This window comes from Chaetura pelagica, unplaced genomic scaffold (assembly GCF_000747805.2).
Source record: "Chaetura pelagica isolate M959 unplaced genomic scaffold, ChaPel_1.0 scaffold363, whole genome shotgun sequence".
NCBI lineage: Eukaryota > Metazoa > Chordata > Aves > Apodiformes > Apodidae > Chaetura > Chaetura pelagica.
Window position 1 is genome coordinate 51004 of NW_009952720.1, and position 14680 is coordinate 65683.

Genomic DNA, 14680 nt, shown 5'->3' on the forward strand with positions numbered 1-14680 from the left:
CAGCAGGAAGGGGCTATCTGCTGGGAGAGAAAGTGAAAGTGCTTAAGGCAGCAATGCATTACATGCTGTCTGTGATACTACCTTTAGAAGACACTTTTCCCTGGTTGGTGTTTGAGTGACTTCCCTGACAGTAAAATTTGCCCTGTCTGGTTCTTTCCCCTGTCTCCTGCAGTGCTCTGCTTTAGGAAGCCTGAGGTTGGAGAGTGCTGACCTCCTTGAGGCAGCTGGGCTGGTACTTCGTGATCCTGCAGCTTTTCACTTCCTGTGGGTGGTGGATTTCCCCCTTTTCCTTCCCAGGGAAAACAATCCCACTCAACTGGAATCTGCTCATCACCCCTTCACTGCCCCTCATCCTTCAGATACCAGTCTCCTCTATTCAGATCCTGCAAAGGTAACTTACTTCATGCCTGTCAGGCTGGCTGTTTTTGTAGCTTTGTATCATGGAAAACTGGGCAGGGAGGAGCTGTTCTTAGTTTTAAAGAAGGTTTTAAGGATCATGGAACTGACTGTGTATTATACAAGTCTGCTTGGAAGAGATGGCTTCCAGGTTACTGTGAGTGGCAAATATCCTTATGTGCTCCTGATAAGAGGGGCTTATAGGAAACAGTTGCTTAAGGGGAGGAGTTATTCTGACCCATCCTGTGTTGCTTCAGGTTTTGATCAACTTTGTAAAAGGTTTTGTACTGTTCCCACCCCTGTCAGCAGCAGTCGGTGACCCCCAAAGTACAGGTACCTGTACTGCAACTGAGAGGGCAGTGTTGCAGTATGTCATGGCTTCATTCCCAGTGTTTTTGCTGTCTGTGCAGGCTGGTGTGAGATGCAGCTGTGCCTCAGCTGTGCCCCAGCCATGCCAAGGTGCTTAATTTCTTTCTGCAGGTCCGTAGCCAACACTATGACCTTGTGCTGAATGGCAGTGAAGTTGGAGGTGGCTCCATCAGAATTCATAGTGCAGAACTGCAGCGTTTTGTGCTGGAGAATGTGCTGAAGGTAACACCTGAGGATGTCTCTAACATCCTCTTGGAGATCCAAATGGCTATTTAATTTAAATAGCCACTTCAGATTCTGTCAGAGACACTCGTGTGCTTCGTAGAGAAATATAACTCCTAGCCCTGAGCCATCATCCCTTCATCTTACATTATGAGTAGGAAGAGCCTTGTTTCTCCAGTGACACTTGGGTCGTTTTTGCAGGAGGATTCTGAGGTGCTTTCCCACCTGCTTGAGGCTTTGGAGTTTGGAGCTCCACCTCATGGAGGAATCGCTTTAGGTAAGTGCTCTGTAGCTCTCCAGGATGCAGGTGTCATGTGACTTTTTTCTTTTCTTGGCATATTAGGTCCCAGGAATGTCAGACTTTTTTTCTAGAACCTTGCAAGTTTGTGGTTTAAAAAAACAACCAAACAACAAAACCCCACCAAAAAAACCTCCCCCAGAAACCAAAGCTGGCATTTTAACCTGTGGTCTTCCAGTGTGATTTCCCTCCATCCACTCACCCAGAGACTCTTGTTCTTTTTTGAATTCCTCCTACTTCTTGTAACCCTTCAGAAGGGGCTGACCAAGAGCTTTGTTTGAGCAGATCAACAGAGCCCTGGCAGTGTTCCTGTGACTCAGCTGCCCTGGCTTGTTATACTGTCTTGGCAAAGACACTCTCTGTCTTACAGTCCTTGGTGTGGTGCAGAATTTTTTGCTAACATTGAAAAGCTTATTTTTCCTTGGCTTTTCTACTCTCGAGGCAATTCTGTTTCTCTGCTACTGCTCAGGGTTCTTTTTTTTTCCCGCTTACTTGCTTCAGTTTTATTCTTCAAGCTCAGTAATATTATCTACTCCATCTTTCTGATTTTTCTGACTCACAGGAAGTAATATAGGGCCATAACTCAAGTGGTTCACCCATTTGTTTTCTAGGACTTGACAGGCTGATCTCTCTCATCGTTGACGCTCCGAGTATCCGAGATGTCATTGCCTTTCCTAAATCCTTCAGGGGACGGGACCTGATGGGCAGTGCTCCAGACTATGTCACTCCAGAAGAACTAGAGCCATATCACATCCAGGTTTCCTGGCCACTTGCAGAAAAAGAGGCAAAACAAAACTGTCTTAAAGCCAGTGATGTCTGCTGATCTGTTTAAGCAGAGGTAGTTACAGCCTCTAAGTACTAGGATTCAGTTCAGAAAACATCAGAGAGGGTGAGGGGCACTGCAACACCACTGTGCTGTGGCAGCTTCAGGACTGAATGGACTCCCCGAGAGGAATTCACCTTTGGATTGGTAATTGGAAGGAAGAGTAGAAAAGCAAAAGGAAAGAACATAATTTTAGCCTTGGATATTGAGAATGTTGGCTTTGGGGTGTCATGCTGGAGTGGCAATGGGATCTTTTTTTTTTTTTTTTCCATGCCCTTTGTAAATTATTTCTCCTCACATCTCAAGGAGTTAGTATCAGCTTCCCTGGCTGATGGTTTGTGTTCCTGATGATCATTGAAACTTGTAGCTGAGGACTGTTACAAAAGGGCAGTGCTGTGCAGGGCCAAGGTCTCTGGATGCTTCACAGCAAAACTTAATGCAACCAGCAGCTTGTAGCATGTTGGAGGATACAAGATTATCCAGAACTTGCCACAGGGGCTTTAAAGAGGGGAAGAGAAGTGTTTTTATAATTTGAAACAGTTCTGCTCATAATGCTCATCAAAGAGGTGATGATCTGTCTTTGGGGCTTGTGGTCCTGGTGCTTTTCAACACCAAGTCTGAAGTTTGTATGTTTGTAAATAAAGCTTATCTGGCAAAGTGGTTTTGACTGAGCTTGGGTTTGGGCTTTCTCTACAAGATCAAGATGCCAGTTTTTCTTTTGTGACCTCTGAGCCCTCCAGGAGGTGAGAGAAATCTGTGACAGCATAGCAGGATTGCCAGTCTTCTGGGAATTCTGCCTGGTCCTGCAAACCTGCAGCAGCAAACAGACATTCCTTGCAAGCAACTGTCTGTCCATCCCTGTCCCACAGCAGAACACCCACAGTGCAGGAGCAACTCGGCACTGGCAGGGCATGGGCTCTGGCAGCATCTTGCCAGACCAAGGCACTGGGCTCTGCTCTGTAGTGTATGCAAGCCCTCTGCAAAGGCACTTCAGTAGGTCTTCAGCTCTGTGTTTAGGTTGGAGAAAGCAGAGAATTGGTGGCAGGAAAGGAGGAAGGTGGTGAAGGAGCTGAGGAAGGGAGAAGGAGGTGACCTGAACTAGGAACATGGCGCAAAGAAAAGGGAGAGCTGCTGGGTCCCAGCCAGAAAGGACAGCAGGAGGCATCTGCTCTGCCAGAAGTGCACGAGGACAGAAGGAAGGCTGCAGTTCTTGTCTCAGCTGATACTGAGCTCCAGCCCTGTGCAGGAGATTCAATCTTGCAGATTCTAGCAGATTCTAACAGATTCTGGGCTGCTCCAAGGGTTATCAGCTAATTCAGCCCCCACACTGTGGGATACATGACATGGTGGTGCACAATGTTGGTGTTTGTAAATACTGGGCTGCCCTGATGAGAAACAGTAGGAGAGGTGGTTCTCCTCGAGGTGGTTTTTTTTGAGTCCTCTGGGCTACAAGTACCATCCAGAGACAAGTGACAGCAGAGCTGGTTTGCTGCTACTTTGCTGTTTATAAGGTGATGGAGTTATGTGTGTATAAAGAAAACAAATCCTTTCATATCCTATGTTATGATTATAATAATCAGTTTTGGAGCATGGCTAAATCCTAATTAGAAAAACAAAACCAACACATTCCTGGACTGTGTTCACATTCATTGTACCCAAACACTATGAATTCCTTAATTTTTTTTTCCCCTTGCATGAGCAGTTAATTCTTATCTTGAAATTATTTCACCTTTGGTTTACTTTTATTTTTTTTCACTGGAGTAGAAGCTGCCAGTAATGGAGTGAGGATCAGTTGTCAGAGAGAAGCTGAGCTGAAATTTGGATCCCTAAGCAGATGCATGTTAAAGAAACAAGAATGTTGTGATTGTTGCTGTTTTTGCAGGAGGCAGGTCACCTTGTGGGAATTATAACAGACACTTGTTCCCTTAACTTACAAGGAGTGTTACGGAATATTGTATGGAATATTGCTGCTAGGAGGCCAAGTACAGTACAAAGTACTGTATTCAGACTGCTGTGTTGGGGGCGTTTTGGGGTGGTTTTTTTGGGTTCTTTTTAAGGAAGGTGCTAGATTTGGTTTCTTTACTGGTAGTGAGATTCAGATGTGCATGAAATTTGCTTGAGAATCCTCTGTTCCCAGAACAGGGATTTTGGAGGCTTGTTTGAGGAGATTGAATCACAGAAAATAACAGTTCTTCTGAGAAGTTCTTTGCTCTCCCCAGACTGGTATTTATAGTAACTGTAAACATAGTGTGCTGACCTTTTTTTTTAAAAAATTGTGAAACAAGGGGTGCTGTATCACTTGGTTAGTAACTGTTTGCAAAGGTAAATGCTATTTCCATCTGAAGAGTCTCAGTTCTTGAAATCAGGATTATCCTTAAGCATTCAAAGGGTAACTGATGCCCTTAAGAGGCTTAGGCAGAAATGTAGCACTGCCTGGAACAGTTCTGGAGAGCACTGGTTAACCCCTGTGAGCAAACTCCAAGGCCTCCACATCCCTTTCTTCTGCAAAGCTGGTGTGATGTTTGTTTGCCCACTGCTATATTAAGGACTCCCTGCAGTTAAGTGTGTGACACAGCTATGATTAGCTAAAATGAAAAAAAAAAGCAGCAACAAAACATGTCATCTGAGTTGTTACAGTCCAGTCACAATTAGGTCAGTGGAAAAGATGTGTTCCAAATTTAGGGAAGCCATCTGTGCTTGGATTTGTGAATGAAGGTGGTTTGTAATGTGTGAATTTGCCAGTGGTTGTATGAGTGTTGCCACAGGGAAGGCATTTGTTTGGTTTAGAGCACTGGATGAGGTTTCACTTGAGCTTCTGTACACCTAATCGACAGGAATTTGCTTTTAAACCACAATCCAATTGGCAAACTTAGCTGCATGTTTTGGTAGAAGCAAGAGTAGACAAGACATTACAATGTAATGCATGGAAATAAGAGGCAGTAATTTTGCAGACTGATAACTCATGTTTGCTGGAGAAAAGCTGCTGGCCTGTGGTCCTGAAAATAGGTTTTAAACCCAATACTTCAGCATGATGCCCATCAGAAGCAACTGCTGAAAATAACAACAGCATAACTGCAAGTTTTCACAGAGCTCTCATTGCATACACCTTCCTTTCTTCTGTATGAGACAAACCTACCCAGTAATGTTGCTACACAAATCCAGCTACACTGGAAGATGGAAAGTCCTGGACTCCTCTGTTAAGAGCTAACCTTTAAGTAACCTTCCATTAGAGGGGTGGTGTGTAAGGAAAGGTGGGTGAATCTTTTGCTGTGTGGTTTGTGTTGATTGGTTTGGTTTATTTTCCTTCCCTGTACTGCTGAGCTCTCCAGGCCTCAGCCACACTGCCAGTGTGAATCAGTTCATCAGCTCAATGTGAGTCCAAAGTTCTTAAGGTGACTTTATTCTTTTTTGTCCAAAGAGCAAGCAGAACCATAGCTGGGATGTGTAGACTCCTCCCTGTGTTGGAGTTAATGAGACTTACCAGGAGCTCCTCCCTGGCACACACTAGCATGGGAGGCTGTTCTGTGTATGCACATAACAAAACCCATATTGTTACTGTCTCTGGATTCCTGCAGTGATTTTCACATGTCATCATGACTCTGCTCTTTCTTCAACCTCTTTTCAAGGTGTATGTGTGATGGACAAAAGAGTTGTCCAGCCTCTCTGGCTTCTCTACCTGGAGCAACTGGCTTTGTTGGGAATAGAATCACCAGCTGGGCACAGGTGCTGCCTGAGGATTTGATTTGGGTCTTTCCTGGTAAGGATCAACTTGTTTGTGCTCCAGAGAACTTCAGTGACCAGCATGGGATGTGAACATTAGGGTAGCTGATAGGGTTGTTCAAGGACTGCTCTTGCAGGAGCCAGAGTTGTATGTAAGGCCTCTGTACTTCTTCTAGCTTCCTGATTTCTTCTGTTGAATCTGGACAAAACATTAATAAAATGGAGAGTTGATTCCTCACCTGCAGAGGACCTGGCTCTGTGCATGTTTCAATAGACCTGACTGGAAAACCTTCTAATAGGTTTATTCCACCCTTTTGTAACATCAGAGGTAAGTTTCTGGTGTGTTTCAGTGTTTTTTTCCCCCTCCAGAACAAAAAATATGGTGTGTTTTGGTTTGGGTTTTGTTGTTTGTTTGGTTTTTTTTTTAAGTTTCCAAGCCTATCCAGAGTATTTCAGATTGAACCAAGCTGTGGAGAGATGGTAGCACCTGATTCCAGCACTCTACATAGCTTGGGTGAGTTTGGCTGCAAGGGTTTTGTGCAAACTGCCATAAAGACAGGAGGTGTTTTGAGGACTCGAGCTGGAGTTTCATCTTACATTGTGCTGGTCTCTCCCTCTTGAGTGAGTCAGCTAAATTACACCAGAACTTCCCAGCAGCTTGGTGCAATCCCGTGCTGTAAGTACCCAGAGGGTCAGGGCACTGATTGCTTTCCAATTCTGTTGAGAACAGACCACAGCTGTTCAAAAATCCCATCCTTTGGAACAAGTCAGCACAAGTTTTCAAAGAATGGCCTCAGCTGTTTGCAGCTGGATTTGTGCCCACTGTTTTTACCCCATGGAGGAAGTGGGGAGAGCTACTGCTCTGGCACCATCTCTCTCCTGTAGCCTGAGTCTGACAGAGGGACATTTGTGTGTCATGTTCTTTGTCTTGGAGAGCACAGGGCTCTCAGCTCGGACCTGCTGGAGGGATGCTCAGCACTGTGGAGGCCAGAGGATGTTATTTGAGGGCTACAAAGCTATTGCTGGAGCTAGATCATGTGCTGGACCCAGTTTTGCTGCTTGTGAGCAGAAGATGGTGCTTTGCACACTGGAGTGATGAATCTCCAGCCCCAGAAAAGCATGAGTCCTTACACCAGCACCTCTTCCCTGGGAGGAATGGAGCAGGTATCGCATTGGGTGCTGCTGATGGGCAGCAACTGGTGACCACGGGCAGCAACTGGTGACCACATGCAGCCTCGGTGATCTGAGGCTACGATATTAGGAGCAGAAGGATAAGGAGAGCTCATGCTCTCAAATGTAAAGCTTCCCATTTTTCCTCTGCTTACTTTGTAGCTTTAGCTTCTTGCACAATGGTTTGTTTTGACCACCCTTGCTTGCTGCTGTCAGGGTGTGTGACCAACCACCTCGTGGGGATGTTCTCCACACGCTTTGGCCCGTGTGTTCCCAGCAGCAGAGCAGGCCTGGACAACTGACAGCCACCTGAAAGGTACCAGGTGGAAATCCCCCCTGTAAGCCTCAGGTGACTTACCTCTCAGTGTTTGAGTTCTTATTTTAGACTTGTGTTGTGGTTTGTTTTCGTTGTGTTTTTTTTCAGAGCGTTGTTGTATGTAATTAAAAAATGTTGATTACATGGAGTCACCAGCTGTGCCAGCCAGAATTTTACAGCAAACAGAGCTCTGTGACAGGTACATTCAGCCTGCCTGGGTCACATTTGCCTCTAATAATCCATCAGGCTCCAGCTTTCTTGTTATACTTTGGTAGCCTTTGTGTTTCCTGTAGTGCTAACGCAGAGTTGTTGAAAAGTGCTGTGGACACTCCTCCCATTCATCTGGTCATATTTTAAATATATTTGTATTTCTGTGTCCAAGAGTTCTGCTGCTAAATTATGTGTTGTTCTATGAAGTACTTCCTTAAGTAAATCTGTCATCTGAGGAGCCTTCCCATTTAGGTTATAGAAGGAATTAATAATCAATCCCCTCTGTATTTTCTCTTCTGCTCATCATTTCACCAGCTCCTTTCTTCTAATTTTCAATCACATCCATTTTAAGCTGTAGAGTTTTAGGTGATTTCACCTGCCTTCCTGGGGAGATCCCTCCATGCCTCCTGTGCTACCAGCAGTGACATTCTGTACACCCACCAACAGCTGAAGGGGCCAAAAGTTGATGCTCTTGTAGGTTGGTTGCAGCCTTCACCCCCCCTGTGTTACTGTTTGTACTTAGAAACCTTCTCTTTCTGCTCTGGGCAGGAGTACTAGATAATATTTTGGGGGGTGCAATAACTAGTATTAACCACGTAGTTCAATTACTATTTAAAAAGACATAAATTATCAGGCAGATCACAAAGTACCTGAAAAAGAAAGCAACAAGCTTTGGCAACACCTTATGCTTTCCCTAGTAACAGGTGCCTACCAAAGTGAGTGATACAAAAACATTTCTGGGAACAGTTAGTACAAGGGGCAGGTAGTGGCAGTTTTCTCTGGAACAATCACTGTTCTATTGGATTTATTTTTTTTTGTGTATTATCCCCTATTTAGAGAGTGATTGATTTAAAACACAGTCCTGAGAATTTTACTTGTTTGCTTAGCAATTTGAAGATTGTACATGAAGGCTTCAGCTATTTGGTGGTGTCCCTTGAAATGCAGGCTCCTCATTTGTCATCTGTTCAGTTGTTCTTGTCATTATGTCTTTATGTATAAAGGAAAAGACATCTAGTACTGTTTTGTAAAAGCAAAGCCTTAAATGTGGTGAGTTTGGTGTGGGGGGTTTTTTTGGTAGCATGAACAGAACTAATTTGACAGCAATTACAGCTCCAGGGTTCTGAGGAGGGTGGGTACCCAGGGACCCTCATCCTTTCAAACAGTATCATGAGTGGCAAAATGGTGTCTAGGGCAAAATGGGATGTGACATTTCTCCTGGGGGATACAGCCCCCAGTAATTGTAGCATGTCATATCTGAGAACAAGCAGGAGAGGTGGGTGGGTGACAGGCTGACTAGCTCAAGGACACACAGGGTATTGTCCCAGAGGGAGCATCCCAGGAATGCTGTGACAGCTCCCATTGGAAGCTGGCTAATCCCTGGCCTCCCATACTTCTTTAGAAGGAAGTAGAATGCTCTGGTTTAAATAAAAAGTTCTATGTCATAGTAAAATTTATCAAAAGCAATTATGGAAGGCAAGAGCTTGATTTGGATGTTTAGTATGTCTTGTAAAAATCCAAACAATGTTTTAAATAGAATTTAAAGTGAAGGCATATAAAGCCATCAGTTCTCATTTGATATGTCACTGTTAGTAGGGAAGGACAGGCCCAGCAAATCCCTGGCAAGTGTTTGAGGGGAGGGGAAATGGTTATTTGAATGGGAGGAGCCTCATTTTTGCACACCTGCCCCAGAAATAGACAGGACCAACCTCTACCCACAGTTGCCCTTGGAGACAACTTGCTGGTTTTAAGGCAGTTCTGCAGGAGCCACATGGAGAAAAGATCTGGCATGCTGTTCCTGATCTCATTTGGGGAAGATAAGATAAATAGTAATTACTATAAACACCCATTAAATGTGGACTCGCCAGTGAAATAACGATGCTGACTCCAATAATATACAGGGAGGTACTTTGTAGTCAGGATGACATTCAGCTGGAATGATACTCTCTGAAAGGCAATGTCAGCAAGTTTATTATTTTATTAATGTTACCTGAACAACTTTCTGTTTCAGCTGTGAGTCTGGAGACCTTATTCTTCACGTTGAGGTAATTTCCTTCCATCCTTCCTTTCTCCTCCTCACTGCTTCCTTGGGAGCACCAACCAAAGTGTTTGAGGGATGCCTGATGAGCAGCACTTCATGATTTCAACCAGCACCAGTTTTTGGATCCAGCACACTGCAGGGCCTCACAAACAGCTGCTGCAGCTCAGATGAGGAGTAGGAAAACGTGGCTGAGCCTTGGGGAAGACAGGAGAGAGGACTGCTGAAGCTGACTCTGAAGAAAACTGATGTGCAGTTAATTGGTGCTGCCAGCCTGTGCTTCCTGCTCTGAATGATTTTACAACATGGAGAAGTGTCCAAATAATCAGGATCTATTGTGCAACAGTAGGAAATACTGAAGCTGTTCTGTAAATAGCCAGTGACACAGAAGATTTTTAGATGTTTTCTGAGGGGTTACTATTCCCTTTGAAATCATGGAGTAAGTTGCCATTTTATCCCTTAACCTTTCACAAGTGAACTAAAAGCTGGAGGTGTGCAGTGTATTTATCTTCTCTGATACACATCATGTGCAATTATAGGCATTTTTATACATGTTAACAAATTTGTACACAGAAAATGGCATTTGATGTGCAAGTGGGTTTAGCGTTCAGTTATTTATTAAGTATACCCAGAGGATAAGTAAAATGGAGAAGTCTCACCAAAGCCTGCTGAAGGCTTTGCCCACCCCAGAGTCATAGAAGAAGAAGTGAGGAAGGTAGATCAGGAGGAGGGTGAGTTTCTTCACTCTCCTTGCTTTCAGCAGTCAGGGCTTGAACATGATGCTACTGAGCAGTAGGATGTTTCTCATCGAGCTTCAAACTTTCCTGACCCCTTTGGCAGCTCTTGCGTTTCACTTGACCTTGCTCTTGAACTGCTGCAGGTTTGTTTTGGTTGGGCTGGTTCCCACTCCCTGCTTGGAGCTGGGGTTGCTCATGCTAATGTCTCCAGTTTCTCTGTGGATGCCTCCCTCCAGCTCCCTGAGTGGCTGCTGTCCTTGCTGCAGGCAGAGGCAGGGACTTCAGCAGCCAACGCCTCCTGGCAGCTCCAAGGTCTTACCCACATCATTTCCAGGGCTCTCTGAGATGATACAAATGGTTACCACTGTTGGCATTTGTCATTTATAACATTTAAGGTACTACTTGATAGATGGGGCATTGGACTGCACTTTGTAGCTTGCATGACCTAGTGAGACTTAATTTTTTATTATTCCAGGCTTCTATTCCAGCTTTACAGTTTGGTTTCTTCCAGGTTGTCTGAGTCAGAGCTTGCCTCCCCAGCAAGCCTTTGGTGACAGTGACCTGAAGTGCCACTACTAAATGAATAACCACACTTCTCCCTTTGCAAACGTGGGATTAGTTTGTGTCTCTAAGCCTGCAGGACAGATGCTTTTTGCTTCTTCATGATCCCTTAATGTAAGAGAGACTTGTTATGGCTGTGACAGCCTTTCCTTCCTAGTCCTGGTAAGCATGACAAATGAGCAGGTCAGCTCTTTCCTTTGTCCTTCTCCTACTGTTAATGTACATGTGGGATAATGGTGGGAACAGAAAGACCTGTTGAAAAAAATGTCAAGAGGGCTCAAATGTTTAATGCTTTTTTCATGCTAGAAAGTTGTTAGAAAGTGCAAGGGAAAGAAGTGCTGACTGGCACTGCTGCTGCTGCTGATAAATGGTGACATCTCTGCTTTGAATAGAGGGGAAGAAAAATAAGTTTGAGGAGGCTCTTGGGAAATCAAAGGGTCTCTGGGTGTCAGGAGTCTTACTAAAATGCTGACTGAAGTGATTTAGGAATAATACATGGTGATATTTAACACATGATGGTGGATACTTGAGGCACCTGACTGCTGTAACAGTTGTGCAGTACCTGCCCCTGGAAGGCAAAGAGAGAACCTGGATAATTGCAGATCAGTTTGCTTTTCATTTATAGAAGAAAAAAATATGAGACAAGAGCAGCCTGAAAGGTGTGGGACAAGGAAACCATATGGGGATTTTTGGAGGAAAAATAATCTCAAACCAGAGTAATATCATCCTGTGACAAGATCAAAAGGTCTCATTGCTGGGGGAGAGGCAGAACGTGACAATGCACCAAGTCTCTTTGGCACAGTCCTGCATAATGTGACTTTAGGTGAAACTGGGTACAAAATGGTTGGATGATGCTTCCCAGGGGAAACAAAAGATAATTAAATGTGTCATTTCAGGTGCTTGTCCCAGGGTAGTTTCTTTCAGTCCTGGCTGAGTATGTGAGTATTAAGGAACCAATACAAATTTGGAGAATCAATGGGCTGTTGGGAGAGGGATGTGGCTGGGATTCAAACCTGGAAAAATGAAGGAATGGTCATGGGAAAACTAGGATGCCATGCAATGAAGATAAATGCAGGTTGCTGAATTCAGGAGGGGACAAAAAAAAAGGCTGTGCAGGCAACAGCAGCCACCGGCTGTTCCGACAGCAGAAGCTGCTGGTGTTTATAGTGGGTCAGAGCTAAACATGAGTCAACAAACTTGTCCTGTTGTGACAAAGCAAATACCACGCTGGGGTGTAAACAGAGCAGCCTGGCTGCCTCTTCATTCTGCTGAGCTGGAAGCCCTGATTTGGGGGTTTGGAGCTGTGCCCTTGGGGTGCCCCTGCAGGCTGCTCGTGCTGCTGCCTCCTGCCTTGGGTGCTGAGTGATTCTCTTGGAGACAGCAAAGCTGCTTCCTCCTGCCTGCCAGCAGGGAAGGCAGAGACTGGTGTGGGAGCAGCCTGGGTGAACAAATGGGGCTCTTTTTTTGGTGTTGTCCTAAAGCTTGACTCCTGGCCCATGCAGAGCTGACCTGTAGTGCTGCTGTGCTCTGACAGTTTGACCACTACCTTTGACTGCTCAGTCTTGTTTAGTAGGTGTTGATATTTTCCAAGAGGGAGAGATCCTGATATTCAGGTAGTTGTGAAAGTCCATGCTTGTATTTTTCACTTAATCTCTTTGCATATTCCTTAGCTTTAGCCTTACAGACCCAGCAGATGATCACGTCCCCAATACTGGATTTTTTTTAAGAGGCTGTTTACATCCTGCCTTTGCTGCAGATGCTGGGTGCTGCCTGAATTTCCAGGAGTGTGGATGCACTCCTGGAACTTGCATCAACACTGCCTTTGTAGACGATCTGAGCTCAAGATCATCTGGGTCTGGATCAACCAGGGGGGACTTGGGAGCATCTCACCTGCCTGGTGTCAGACAAATAGTGTCTTTGCAAAGGCAGATGATGAAAAATCCTAAGAGAGAACCTTTTCTCTCTTGTGGATCACCTTGTTTGTCATGCCCAAAGGAGACTTTAAGCAGGTTATGTACAGCTTGGCTAATAAATGCAGCATTATGGCTTTAGCACCCAGTGAAGGCAGGCAGGTTTTAACAAGCTCCTAGGCCAGGTGCTTCTACCCTCCTCTCCTGAAGGCATCCAAAGAGTCTTTGCTGGCCCTGGAGGCACTGCCAGGAGCAGAAGGGTTGTGCTCCCTGCAGCAGATCCTTGATGGTGCTCCGTTGCTGTCTTCTGCCTCTGTGAGCATGTCCCATTTCAATGTCAATATTGATGTTTTTCCCCTTGAATCTTTGAGCTACTGACTTCCCATCCTGGGACTTTGTCTTATCTGCCATAGCTCTGTTTCCTGTTTGTTGGTTTTTTTTACTCCTTAGCAATTTTTTCTGCCTGTTTTAGGGGGCTGGGCTGCATTGACATTAGATATTGGGCCTTTGGATGCTGCCAGACCCCTTGGAGAGGAGGTAGAAGGTTTAGAGAGAGAAGATTACATTATCCCCAGCTTTGGAGGCAGTGTTGGTGAAGGCTCAGCAGGCAGCAGTGTCCATGTCAGGCAAGTGATGGGTTAGACTGGCAGTGAGGGATGAAGGTGAGAGTCACCTTCAAGCACCAGAGCCAGCCCTATTTCACCATGGGTATTTATTCTGGAGGTTGCATTACCTGCCTTCCTAAAAGACAGACCTTCCCAACTCAGCAGAAGAGACTTTCTGCTGCCTCACAGCCTGGCTCTAAGTTTTGCTGAGCTGCAGTGATAGAAATCCAAAAGAGGAGTGAACCTGCAGGTACTTAGAGCTGACATGTGGTGTAAGCCAGTTCTCAGGGTCAAAATGGCTGGACTGCAGTTGGGCACCTTGGCTAGTGTCATCAGAACATCTAAATGCAACAGCCTGGTCACTGGAGAGGGATGACTTAGTTCCTGGGCCTCTTGTTCTTTGCCAAATGATACCCAGGTCCACACCATCTTCCCCAGAGGGGAAAGACACACGTGTCTCCTCTCCAAGTGCACCACTCTTTAAACAGAGGCTCAGCAGTTTCCCCAGATGTTAGCTTAGCAATGCAAGGGCTGAACAAACAGCAACAGATGGGAAGTCCCCTGTTGTTGTGCACCACAAAGCCAGAATCTGTCTCCAAAACACATTTTGCAGAGTGGCTGCTCACAGTGGGTTGGTTGCAGTGACCTACAGGCATGAGGCAGTGTCCATGTCAGGCAAGTGATGGGTTAGACTGGCAGTGAGGGATGAAGGTGAGAGTCACCTTCAAGCACCAGAGCCAGCCCTATTTCACCATGGGTATTTATTCTGGAGGTTGCATTACCTGCCTTCCTAAAAGACAGACCTTCCCAACTCAGCAGAAGAGACTTTCTGCTGCCTCACAGCCTGGCTCTAAGTTTTGCTGAGCTGCAGTGATAGAAATCCAAAAGAGGAGAGTGAACCCAGGTACTTAGAGCTGACATGTGGTGTAAGCCAGTTCTCAGGGTCAAAATGACTGCAGTTGGGCACCTTGGCTAGTGTCATCAGAACATCTAAATGCAACAGCCTGGTCACTGGAGAGGGATGACTTAGTTCCTGGGCCTCTTGTTCTTTGCCAAGTGATACCCAGGTCCACACCATCTTCCCCAGAGGGGAAAGACACACGTGTCTCCTCTCCAAGTGCACCACTCTTTAAACAGAGGCTCAGCAGTTTCCCCAGATGTTAGCTTAGCAATGCAAGGGCTGAACAAACAGCAACAGATGGGAAGTCCCCTGTTGTTGTGCACCACAAAGCCAGAATCTGTCTCCAAAACACATTTTGCAGAGTGGCTGGGCCCAGTGGGGTGGGTGCAGTGACCTACAGGCATGAG

The 14680-nt window shown here is 45.4% G+C and overlaps 1 protein-coding gene across 1 annotated transcript in view; it reads left to right on the forward strand.

The window, feature by feature from the left end:
- DARS2 (aspartyl-tRNA synthetase 2, mitochondrial) overlaps positions 1-2108 on the forward strand; it is a gene marked incomplete at its 5' end in the record, with an annotated part of 14020 nt that extends 11912 nt beyond the window's left edge. The window contains 4 exons of the mRNA XM_009994664.1: positions 173-391; positions 877-987; positions 1189-1264; positions 1897-2108. Of these exons, the coding sequence (XP_009992966.1) occupies positions 173-391; positions 877-987; positions 1189-1264; positions 1897-2108 (618 nt within the window). The remainder of the gene's footprint in view (positions 1-172; positions 392-876; positions 988-1188; positions 1265-1896) is intronic.
- Positions 2109-14680: the final 12572 nt, after the last annotated feature.